The sequence below is a fragment of the Schistocerca cancellata genome, chromosome 4, assembly GCF_023864275.1.
Source record: "Schistocerca cancellata isolate TAMUIC-IGC-003103 chromosome 4, iqSchCanc2.1, whole genome shotgun sequence".
Taxonomy (NCBI): Eukaryota; Metazoa; Arthropoda; class Insecta; order Orthoptera; family Acrididae; genus Schistocerca; species Schistocerca cancellata.
The window spans coordinates 192,671,191-192,684,833 of NC_064629.1; the positions used below are offsets into that span (position 1 = coordinate 192,671,191).

At 37.6% G+C, this 13,643-nt stretch overlaps 1 protein-coding gene across 1 annotated transcript in view; it reads left to right on the forward strand.

The window, feature by feature from the left end:
* Window positions 1-13,643, forward strand: part of LOC126183291 (dual specificity mitogen-activated protein kinase kinase 7-like) — a 172,604-nt gene that overhangs the window by 143,521 nt on the left and 15,440 nt on the right. The window contains exon 9 of the mRNA XM_049925128.1: window positions 9,430-9,978. Within this exon, the coding sequence (XP_049781085.1) occupies window positions 9,430-9,978 (549 nt within the window). The remainder of the gene's footprint in view (window positions 1-9,429; window positions 9,979-13,643) is intronic.

The following is a 13,643-nucleotide window of genomic DNA, read 5'->3' on the forward strand; positions in this document are numbered from 1 at the left end:
AAAGAGGCAAAATCATAACTCATTGGAACACATTTCTAACCTCCAGTCAGCTACTCTCTAGTATCCATATTCTTTGGCCCACTGAAGATGTTTGGTGATTCTATGTGCTGCTGTCAGAAACAATCTTTTATGAGATATCCGACTCCAAATGTCCATTGCACACAGTTCTGTCCCGTGTTAGCTCAGAAACTGATATAGAGGGATCTGAATTTACTGACAGTAGCAGTGCCTCTTGGTTTGAAAATGACTGTCATCGATAAGGCGTGACACCTTCTCCCATCATTGTTCATTAGTATGTGTTTATGGCCACTGTTCTTAAGCTGTGTTACAGCACTGTGAATGGTGCACCATTCCGCCTAGGCACAATGGACAGTCCACACCTATAAACCAACAAATAGGGTAACTTCATTCATGATGTGGTCTTTGGTACATCCAAACACAATAGTTCCTTTATGCCATTTTGCACATCTACATGTTGAACCAGTTTTGAGTAAACTTGACATTCTCATGGTATCCTTGCTTTAGTGTCAGGGCACAGTGTGATTTGAATGAATGAGATTTGTTAAGTAGTTACTACTACTTTAAATGTTTTTTGAAGAAGGAAATAATTTCTCAGTGCTAGCATCTCATTCTAATGTTGTTTGTTGAGACTTGTGTTTGCAAGGAGTTCAAAAAATTTCAGGCACTCTTTGTGTATAATAAATATTTTATCATGCTGAGTGAACAAAAATGTTTGTTAGTTTCACATAACTTAAATTCTATTTTATGGTCACATTGCTTGTTGTCTTATTGTGATTATTTTACTTTTAAATAAGTATGGAATATGATTAAGTTTTATTAGAAGACAACAAAGAGTGCTACTTTTTGTAGAATATTGACAGGTATCCACAAGTTATTTAACTGAAAAAATCTTTATCGTAGTGTAATTATTTTATATAAAAACTATCACTGATCATAATTATTTTTCTCTTGGAACAAGTGGACATAAAAACTCTAAAAATGACAGTTATAAAATCACAAACTGCATTGACACATCTATTTACTTGCATATGAGGAAGTGGTGTAGTCTATACGAAACTTTTTAGGTGCCTCCAACTTGTAAAACACATATATATTGAAGTCTAGCTCTTTGGTGTGTCATAAGTAGAGACTTTCTCTTCCATCCTTGTTTAAGGGAAGATTTTTGCCAAAATACATTAAAGAATGCTGCAGCTTCATCATGCGTCAGCCATGTAGTTTTGTGTACTGCCAGTGGCACCAGCTCAAACTCAAGATGCAACATGGATCCGTTACAGCATTGTGGAAAAACACTTGGTCCAAGAAGATGATCACCAATATTACCTTGCCAAACACTGATGGTGGCAAATCATCATAAAGAAAGCACTGACGCTAAACCACTACCAATACAATTGGTAATGCACCCAATTTTGTTGTAGTCTATAAATAAAAGTTGTGGAAGTTAGCAAGCCCATTCTTGTGAAAGATCAATTCTTAGGATTGATGATAAAAATGCACAGAATGATTTTTGCTTTTTTCTCATGAACCAGGGAGCAAAAATTCCATATAATAAAAATCCATTCGCAGTAATTCATACGTGTATTGCAGATGATCAAGAAAGTACTGGTAGTGACTTTCATGCAAGCTACGCTTATGTATAGGATACACAATGCAATCTCTTTGCCTACACAGTACTGGTACAGTTTCTATTGTGGATGTGCTCAATGTCATATACTATCTCTATGTCTAGTTTCAGTGTAAAAATTTTTAGCACTCCCCCTCTGTTTCCACCTTTCCCACGAAGAAACCCAACTTCAGACAATCATCCAAAAGTTATAGCAAAATTTTATGAGTCGGATATTAATTTCCATGAGGTTAACATTTGGCCTTCCAAACATTTTCATTTCCTTGACAGTAACTTGTTACTGATGGGGTATATGACACTATTGTAAAAACTACATTTGACTACATTAACTCCATTCAATTTAAACAAAGACCAATGTAAGTGAGAGAATTATAGTATTGTCATCTACATGGAATATTTGCACTTCTAAATGTGCATTTTTATGAACTTTTATTCTTCTCCTATCAGAAGTAGTGACATGAAATTTTTCCCTATAGTTTATATTCACTATGTGTAATAATCTTTGAGTACTACTCCAAATGGAATACAGATATAAAGAAATTTTTGCCAGTAGCAAATTTAAAAAAATGTGGTGATAGTGCAATTTTGTTTCCAAAACCATATAAAAATTTTGTTGCTGACAAAAATAATTTAAAGGGTAACAGTAACAACTCACCAAACAGAAAAATTGTGCACCCCATAAATTATTTACACTCCACCAGGTTTCTCCATTAACATGTTAATAATATAAAGAAAAGTGGTCTCCACATGAATCAGGTTTTTAGGCACTTCCTGGCAGATGAAAACTGTATTCCAGGCTGGTACAAGAACACAGGCATTTGCCTTTCAGGCACCACCCTCTTATTGAATGAACTGGTCAGGCATGTCTCACAACCTATGTTCAGTCATGACTGTAGCTATCTCCAACTTATGAACTCCTGTTGAAGCTCTCTTGCATACACTGTAGACTAGCACTCCAAAGGGAAAGGATACTGAGCAGAATGACTTAGCGTATGGTTTGGTTTCAGAATTTTCTTTCGACCTGCTCTGGCATGTATAGTGTTATGTAACTTCCTAAAACTATATATCCGAAATAAGACTTGAACTCTGACACTTACCTTTTGTAATCAATGTTCTCACTGATCGAGGTATTCAGCCAGTGCTCACAGCATGCCTTCAGAGCTTCAGTTTTACCAGTACCTCACTCCAAAGTTTCAAGCTAATGGAACTGGCCATACAGAAGCTGTGAGTCTAGTTGTAAATCATGTATGGAAATCTCAGTTGGATAGAACATTGATGGCAAATGACGAGAGAGTGGCAGTCTGTGTGACAAATGGGTCAGTGAGTTTCACACCAGCACACAACCAACTACATAACAAAATATTCATTCTAGAGATTTTAAGGATTAGAGACAATCCATTAATTAACTGATAGTAGAAATTGGTATTAAATAAAGAAATGATGATTACTGTTCATAAAGAATTTGTTTAATTTATTAGTTGTCGAGACTGAAGTGTGTGATGTGCCTGGGAGTATAGGGAATGAATTTTTGCAACATGCATTAGGGAATTTAACGTATTTGTGAAACATAAGCATGCAGACTAATTGTTGTTTTATATACAGTTACCAATAATTTATTTGAGTATTTTATAGATTAATTTTCTGATGGCTGTAAGATCATTAGAAAAACTTAACACCTCAGTATCACAATAAGGGCAGCAGGAATTAATAAAGGGTTTACTGAAGGAACTAACTGTTACTTACATGAAATATTTAGTCAAAGGGAAAACATGATTCTCCAGCTGCTCTCACTCTTCATGACAAAATATTTCATGAATTAATCGTTGGATGTCAGTGTCCAATGGGCACAATATTTTGGCAAATGACAATGTTCCTATCATCAAGTTTCCTGATGAACTGACTGCTTGGGGGCCAGTCCAGCAATTTTATTTCTTCTGGAAAGGTGAAGGGGAGGGGAGGGGGGGGGGGGGAAACAAATGCCATGCCAGCCCCTAAGCAGTTGTAGTTAGTTCATCAGTCCACATAATGATAGTGATGTTGTCACTTATTGAAATACTGTGGCCTTTGGACAGTGACATCCGGCTGTTCACCTATAAAGTATCTGGTAAGGAAAATATAATTTTTAATTAAAAAACTAGTAGCATAAATAGTGTAGAACACAAAGATGATTGCTTTTAAGCATTTGCAAATAACTTACAGGAATACAACTAGGAAATGCCCTCAACGACTGCTGTTCTCAAGGATGCTCTCCAGCTGCATTTCCATAAGACATTTCAACATTTGATGCACTGGAGAAGCTCAAGTTTAATAAATTTAAGCTATACACATAAACAAATTATATCTTGTACAATACTTAATTCTAATCACTCTGATAGGAATCATGTGGATGGTCTATGGGACATGGAGTTAATAAACTAAAGAATTTACAACTATGAGTACATTGTTTTGGTGCCATATGAGAAGTTTTGATAGTAAACGATGTTAATTTGGTGATATAAATGTGCATCAGTCAAAATCATAGCAGTTGTATGTGTAAATATATCACATTATCCAATTTATTTTCAAAGACATAACCATGACTTTCACAAGTAAAGTGTAAAGCAGTCCACAAAATATGTGTATTACTTAATTGTCATATACACTGCCTGACAAAAAAATGAAGTACCCAGAGGGGAAGGAGGAAACAAAATGAAACTTTGAGGGGTTGAAAAGTTATATGATGTTATTTTGATGGTTACAAAATTAAGTTTACAAAGAACCGGGCAGTACCAGCCCGCTTATTATTATGATGTTGCACCCTCTCTGGCCTCGATACTTGCACGGACTCTATTGGAACGGTCACAAAGCTGTTGTATCTTCTCCTGAGACAAGCTGACCTGCAACTGTTGTAATTGGTCCTTGATATCCTGGGATGGAGTTGACATCCAGCTGATCCCACACACTGTCTACTGGAGACAGATCTTGGGATCTTGCTAGCAATGAGAGTACTTCAGCATTATGCAGATAGTTCTTAGACACAGATGCCACATGTGGATGAGCACTGTCCTGTATAAAAATGGCACCCCAATGCCGTCGAATGAGAAGTAACACGTGAGGGCGTGGGATATCCGTGACGTAATGTTGTACCGTCAGAGTTCGGGGAGTTACTGCCGGCCCTGACCTGAAGTCGTACACCACGGCTTCCCACGCCATGATGCCAGGAGTAACACTACTGTGTCTCTCCAAAACATTGGAATAATGGATCCACTCTCCAGGTTGCCACTATACACACAGACTGCGGTCATCTGGGATAGAACCGCGATTCATCGCTGAGCACAGTACAGTGCCAATCAGCAGTCTGCACGTACTGGTCATGGCACTGGTCCAAATGCAGATGTTTGTGCTGCGGTTTTAACAGCAGCCGTGCCTAGTCCGGCTGCTGCTAGTCTCCTGCTAATAGTGCAAGATGACATCGAGTGTTGCAGGGAGTCCATAACTTGTCCTCAGTTGGCATGCACAGATGTGAAAGGACTACGGAGTGCTCGGTGCACGACACAGCAATCCAGCCTTGTGGTGATCAGATGTGCTCGACTGGAACTTTGATAATGAGATGGGTACTCTTGTGTTACCATGCAGTCCAACACTGGGCCACTGTCACATCCGAATGCTCCACGTATCTGGATACTGCATGATTTGACCAGCCACCCAAATGGAGACCCACTATGAGGCCCCTTTCAAACTCTATGATAACACCATCTCACATAAGAACAGAGCATATCCATGTCCTTCTCAGTGATCACTCAACATCTGACACTGTTCGTGCCCCTTATATACTCTATCAAGCCTGATAGGTAACAACACTAAGCATGAACTACACTAATGCAGTCTGGTGGCTATTATACCTGTCACAGAGAATTGCAACCCAAATCATTTACATACCAGCTAATGGTGCATATGTGTGTGAAGCTACACTCACAACTGATGAAGTCTTCTGGGTGCTTCACTTTTTGTCAGGTAGCGTAGTTATAAGATATGCCATTAGGAAAGATTTATACAAAATATAAATGAAAAGAGACCTAATACACAACAGTTAATTCACCTAGGACATCTTATAATAACATATTTGCAGAAGAAATAATATATGCATGAAATGTGGGTTGACTGAGAAAAATCGGTTCTGTGGATTGATGACATTCCAGTAACTTCTGTATTTTCATTTGAGTGAGTGCGTAGCAAGGAGAAGAATCTTCAATTTGATGCCATTAGTGAGGAGGCTTCACACAATTCAAACATTTTCATCGCAATGAAAGTCTCTCAATACTTAGTTGAAGTCCTCATAATAAAGCTACAGTTTTAAGTTTACACTACCAAGTGATAAAATATGTAAGGTCTTAAGAATTTTTGAAAATTGACATATAGATTTTTATTTGTTTTGATGTCTTAGGTCCAAAAGGGAAAGACATACTGTCACTGCAGTATAGACATATATTAATGTTTATGATCTTTCACTCTGCCCTTCATTCATATCAGTTATTATAAAACCACATGTAGTATTAATATGAAGAATTTGAGGTCCATAATTAATATCAGTCTGTTCCTTGTGTTCCAAGCATCCAGTCTGCTAATAATGTTATAGCCAAAATCCACTATTTTGTGGACCCATTACAAGTGACTTAGGGTGAAAATGATGTTCAAAGTCATATTATTCTCATGTCTTTCTAACAAAGTCTTCATTGAAGGTAATGTGCAATTCCAGATATATTTTAGAGAGTTGCTGAAGCATATAATCTTTACACTATATAACCTCTGTACTTCCCATTTTCAGCACTGTTGCTGCATATGTGGTATTATAAGCATGAAATTAAATTTGAGTCAAACAGATTATTTTCTAAATAACTCAAATTGATCTTACTTATTTTGATGCCTTTATCAAAATTTGTGGTACAGTTTCTGCAACATTAGGTATGGAAAATTGTTGAATCCCAACATCATTAAAATACAGCAAGTAAACAACTAATATTTTAATGTAATGACCTGAGGTAATATTTTCCATGCTGGTATGGAGCAATGGCAAGTGGTCAGAATGCTAATAACTTGTTCTTTGAGCTGAAAATTTGATTCCATAAATACCAGAAGTAGTGCACTGTATATTATTTCTCTGAAAATATTCAATACTTTTGGTGAATGGAAGAAACATCAGTATAATAAATCCTGATCCATCAATTACAGCCTTCACTCTTGTTGCACACGAGACTCAGGATTATGTTAACTAAACTTTGACTGATAAAGAGCTGGATTCCTAATTTGTAGTCATGCCATTGTCATATCTGCCATGACCTGATGCATACACTTATGTAAAATGTGTTGCCCATTGAGGCTGCTCTAGAGAATGAAGATGACCTTTTATGATAAACCACAAATACTTCTGCCTTTGTTAAAAAAACTGTAGGAATATTTTGTTTGTAATAATTTTTAATTGAGGCATGATTAGATAAAATATTTTAGATTTTTATTAGTTTTTGTTTTCAGTTGAAACAACTTCATAAAATGTATCAAGGTAATAATCCATATCATGCTGTGACACACAATAAACTATCTAAAAGAATCTCACTAATTTAGCTGCATCACTGGTGAATTAAAACACAATGTTTCTAGGATTATCTACATCCTATTTGCTGACTCATGACAACAGACACATTATTCGCTCAACAAGGCATAAACAGGTGTGGCAGTATTCAATTTTGCTCCTTGCGAGGAAGATGAAGGTAATTCTAGAAATCTTGAATTTTAAATTATTGATGCAGATATATATAGTCGAACTGCAATTAAAGACTTCATAGGCATTTCACTTTGGACCAAACATGTGCATAGTAAATGATGAAAGAGGAATAACTTGAGCATGGCTGTGAGTGAAAAAGGACAGAAAACAGGCACTGAATCTCTAGCTCTTGAAAGTTGTCTTTTTTTTCCCCCCCAAGAGTGAAGATATAAGCAGGAGATAGGGAAAATTAAGAGAAAGATGTATAATTTTGAGTAGAAAGAAATTCACTCAAATACTTCGTTTCATTTCTGATTTGAGACTCAGAGAAACCTTTATTTCTCTCAAACTACTTGGCATCTTTTCCTTGAGTTTCCTCTGTTTCCTTTTCTTATGGTAGAAACAACTGTAAAAAATCTGAAAGTTAAAGATTCAATGTCTCTTTTATGTGTGTGTTAGTTCTTGTTTAGTTGTCCCTTTCCAGCTACTAAAAATTGGGTGTTCCATTCTCTGGTGCGTAGTTTGTTGTTACTCATTTAAGACTTTATGTTTTGAATGAGCAGTGTTCGACATTAAGACACATTAATGTATTTTCCTTAAAATTTTCTTGGTGGTCAGGGGGAAATGTTGTTCTTCATCCATCCGTTAAAGTTGAAGTGTTCATCATGCAGTTTATACATTCAGCACCAGCAATGATTTTTCCCATAAACTTATTATGTTGTGCACTTCTGAGGGTGGCCAACAACCTGTTTCTGAATATAGTGAGTTTTGACATTATTCTTTTCTTGTATATAAACACACATCTTCTTTTTAATTTTATCAAACATGGAATTTCTTAGCATTGTGCCTCTTTTAATCACTAATTTCGCATCTTGCAGTAAATGTATGGTGCTATGTATTCGTAACTGTTACAGACAGTACTTGAAAGATGCCCAGAATGTATGTGTAGACACCAATTATGTAACAACTGTTGCTGTTGTCTGAAAAAGACTGAAATTAGTTTTTATTTTTGATAGCCAGTGGGGTTTCAGTTCAAAAACAGAGTAGAAGATAGTGCTTTACAGACAATAAATTAGTCTAAATAAGTGTAAATAATCGTTTTACTAATGTGTAATTTAAGTTCATAACTGTGAATATGGCACTAACAGACTGCCCAGATGTTACAAGCTATAATTATCCTGTATTGTGTGAAGGTAACAAAAACAGACATTAAAAATATCCTATTACAAACAAATATTAGTCAGACTACTTATTTACTGACAGTTGACAGATTTATGGCTTATAGCAGAGCAGTGGCTTTCTTCATTGTGGCAGAGACTATCTGGCTTGCTTTTTAAGTTTGTATATAAATTCAGTTTTACATGATTATATTAATAATAATGTTATTGAAATTTGTAGAATATGCTTGCCTCATGTAAATTAGAATGGTTACATTCATCCCTAAAGTTGTCAATTGTGCCTCTTATCATTTAATATCCTCTGTCTCTCATTGCACTTTCTTCACACCCTGCCCTTCCCCCTCTTCTCTTCTCCATCAATCAGAAAAATTTAACTCTTACTGATTAAGTCTTGTGATTACCACTTAACATAATGATATTTTTCTAGATCAAGTTATTTGTGCACTTTTAAATCCATTTTTCTACTGAGAGTTTTCTTTCATGAATGGTGACTAATTTCAACAACAATTCTTTCCAAGGCAATATTACATAATAATTCTCAGTTAGGAACCAGTATGTCAGCTTAGCCTTATCAATTGCTCACACCCATTAAACCTGATAAGCATTGTTTGGTCCAGTTTGGTGTTGATATGTATTTATTTTCCTTTTAATAACCATATTGTCCATTTTACACCATTTTTATAACCTTTGTTTGGAAAAGTGAGCTAAAGCATGAGCTCTAGGCAAGCAATTAATGTCACTATAAATTAGAGTAACTGTCTTTCCTGCATTTACAACAATACACAAAGTGCCATTTGTGTGGTATATTTCATGTAGCTGTTTCGTTATGTGGCAAGCTATATTTATAGTTTTCTAATTCTTTCTGTTAACAGGAGCGGTTTTCTTGGATCACCTGTTCCTGGTCGGAAACGTTTCCCTTCTGAACCACCTCAGCAGCAGTACTGTTCACCAAGCCCTTTGGCATTGCAAAGGTTTTACCAACAACATATGCCTCTTCAAAATCACCATCATCAGGTGAATAGCTATCCCACTATGCAGCCAGCCTTAGCACCTCATCAACTTAATATGGAAGCCGCAGATGACAGTTCGAAATTGGACGATTCCAATGGCTCAAGTGGGGTTGTGAAGAAACGTTTTGCGTCATATTTGAAGTTTCACTTAGGAGGTAGTGAATCACGAAGAAATTTGCCCCCACCAAGACTTTCTCGGAACATTTCACCAAGTCCAGGTGCAGCTTCTGTTCGACAGTATTCTCCCGCCAGACAGTCCCCGGAGCCACCACCACGGTTGAGTAGGATATCAGCAAACAGTTTAGACGGAGGTGCAGCGGGATCATCGCCACTTACAGTAAGACGTGGCTTATTGGATGTGTCCCCAGTAAGAAGAAGCTTTGCCGAAGGCTCACCTTCTCTTTGTAGAAGGTAAGGCACTCACAAAATACCATTGATTTGTAAAGTAAAATGGTTTTTAAAGACATTGTAGTACTGATATTCTTTGTTTGATTACAAAACTGGCCATTAAAATTGCCACACCAAGAAGAAATGCAGATGATAAACGGGTATTCATTGGACAATATATTATACTAGAACTGACATGTGATTACATTTTCACGCAATTTGGGTGCATAGATCTTGAGAAATCAGTACCCAGAACAACCACCTCTGGCTGTAATAACGGCCTTGATACACCTGGGCATTGAGTCAAACAGAGCTTGGATGGGGTGTACAGGCACAGCTGCCCATGCAGCTTCAACACGATACCACAGTTCATCAAGAGTAGTGACTGGCATATTGTGACGAGCCAGTTGCTCGGTCACCATTGACCAGACGTTTTCAATTGGTGAGAGATCTGGAGCATGTGTTGGCCAGGGCAGCAGTCGAACATTTTCTATATCCAGAAAGGCCCGTACAGGACCTGCAACATGCGGTCGTGCATTATCCTGCTGAAATGTAGGGTTTCGCAGGGATCGAATGAAGGGTAGAGCCACGGGTCATAACGTATCTGAAATGTAACATCCACTGTTCAAAGTGCTATCAATGCGAACAAGAGGTGACGGAGATGTGTAACCAATGGCACCCCATACCATTACGCCACGTGATATGCCAGCACGGTGATGACGAATACATGCTTCCAATGTGTGTTCACCGCGATGTCACCGAACACAGATGCAACCATCATGATGCTGTAAACAGAACCTGAATTCATCCGAAAAAAATGACATTTTGCCATTTGTGCACCCAGGTTCATCGTGAGTACACCATCGCAGGCGCTCCTGTCTGTGATGCAGAGTCAAGGGTAACCACAGCCATGGTCTCCGAACTGACAGTCCATGCTGCTGCAAACGTCATCGAACTGTTCATGCAGATGGTTGTTGTCTTGCAAACGTCCCCATCTGTTGACTCAGGGATCGAGACGTGGCTGCACGATCCGTTACAGCCATCAGGATAAGATGCCTGTCATCTCGACTGCTAGTGATACGAGGCCATTGGGATCCAACACGGCATTCCGCATTACCCTCCTGAACCCACCGATTCCATATTCTGCTAACAGTCATTGGATCTCAACCAACGCGAGCAGCAATGTCGTGATACGATAAACCGTAATCGCGATAGGCTACAATCTGACCTTTATCAAAATTGGAAACTTGATGGTATGCATTTCTCCTCCTTACACAAGGCATCACAACAACGTTTCACCAGGCAATGCTGGTCAACTGCTGTTTGTGTATGAGAAATTGGTTGGGAACTTTCCTCATGTCAGCACGTTGTAGGTGTCGCCACCGGCACCAATCTTATGTGAATGCTCTGAAAACCTAATCATTTGCATATCACAGCATCTTCTTCCTGTCGGTTAAATTTTGTGTCTGTAGCACGTCATCTTCATGGTGTAGCAATTTTAATGGCCAGTAGTGTATATTGTTTTATTGTGTATATCTCTACTGTCTTTAGAAGACAATTATTTGAATTATTCCTGAAAAATATGTCATAGTCGAAGTGTCCATTTGCTTTCATTAGCTGCATTTACATTTCACGGATGTCACTCTTGGCGGGTAGAAGAGTCACTGCAGTTCTTCATGAAGTTATTCCCTGTAATGATAATTAAACTTTAGTCATTAATACTGAATGCTGGCATTTTATGTTCAAAGCAGTAAATGGATCTGCAAGCAGAAAATCAGACAACAGCTAACTTGAGAATATTACCTGCTATTAAATTAGCCTACCACATTTATGTGTCAGTGACCAACAGTGACAAAGATGTAATGTAAATGTAGTACATGAAATTTCTATGGTATAATGCACCAAACTCTCAACAGTGATCCATAGTTTACATATTTGAAAAGAACATAAAGCTGTAATTTCATTCAGTAATACTTTTGTTAGTGCTGATACATCACAAGTAGTGCCCTTAGAAATGAATCCTTGTGCCTAAGTGTTTTTAATTTAAAATAGCAATGTAGCTCTTCAGATGTGGCACGTGCCACAGTGTTGGGTTTACAGTACTGCTATTGCATTTTGAGACTACCTTTGTTATATTCTATACTATGCCAATGGCCTTACCGCAGTGGTAACACTGGTTCCCGTCAGATCCCCGAAGTTAAGTGCTGTCGAGTAGACTAGCACTCGGATGGATGACCATCTGGTCTGCCAAGCATTTTGGCAAGCGGGTTGCACTCAGCCCTTGTGAGGCAAACTGAGGAGCTACTTGTTTGAGAAGTAGTGGCTCTGGTCTCGTAAACTGACATATGGCTAGGGGAGTGGTGTGCTGACCACATGCCCCTCCATATCCGCATCCAGTGATGCCTGTGGGCTGAGGGTGACACAGCAGCCGGTCGGTGCCAATGGGCCTTCCAAGGCGTGTTCACACGGAGTTTAGAGCAGTTTAGTTTTGTTATATTCTATGGCTTGAGGACTTACATAAAATAAATTTGCAACAAAACTCACAAATTTCTCACACAAATGTGATAATCAAAGAATAGCATTTGTCCATCACATTATTTCTTGCAGACTCAGAATGCTGAATCATTTGTGTTTAATGTAACTAATCACTATACTCTGAGCCAGTTTTGTAAACCTGTCTCCTGAAACTATGAGCTGCTGTCATTATCTGTAAAGAAACATAAATCACTGATTTCCGTCATCAGTTGTGACAGTTATCTTAGTCGGAAATTAATCCAAAAGATGTCAACTAAAGCATAGGAGTCATTTATCATTATTTTCATAGGTATTACAAACTCCCAGAACATTGTCCACTCATTGTGACTCAAGTGAGCAGTCCTTCCTGAGTGTATATATCCCACTGCAGTAGATTTCTCACATTATCAGCGTGTAATGTGAAAAGAGAGAAGAAAAGCGGGGTGAAGCTTTGTGTGGTACTGAGAGACAGGCATGATGGCTCAATTGGTGGTGTGTTACTTGTAAAACACAGGGTTCTAAGTTCAAGTCCTTGTTGTGCACATGCTTTTATTTTTAACAAAAGGAAATAGACACATTTATGATACGAGAAAGACCTAAAATATAGCAAAATACCAATTAAAATACAAAAGTACAGCATTAATATGTAATTATTTTAATGCATATGGTCCAATGTCAATAGAATTATAGTGACATAGAATTTCGCTTTTACATTGAATTGATTTACAACACTTATGGTTTCTGCTAGGTAAATTCAAGTAACCAAAACAAACAAACAAAAACTGAAAAAAGAAAACAACAAACTGAGGACATGCAATGAAAAAATTGCAATACATAGGTGAACAGATTGGCTTAACTTTCTTTTACTAATAGTAAATGTTTGTTGGTTCACTTAGTAAATCAATTTTTTGCTACAAGGCAAATAACCCTCCTCATCTGACACTGAATTTTTCATATTTAGACAGATTTGATCAAATATGTCACAGGTGCACTCTTTGTGTTACTCTGTAAATCTTTGAAAATTTATACGTATATAACGTAATTGGACAGGTAAAAACCTTACTCACCAGGTGGCGGCAGAAGAACACGCATATAAAAAAAGATTTTACTTATGCAAGACTTCAGAGCTTGTGGCTCCGTCTTCCGGCAAGAGGATTGAAGAGGAAGGAAGAGGG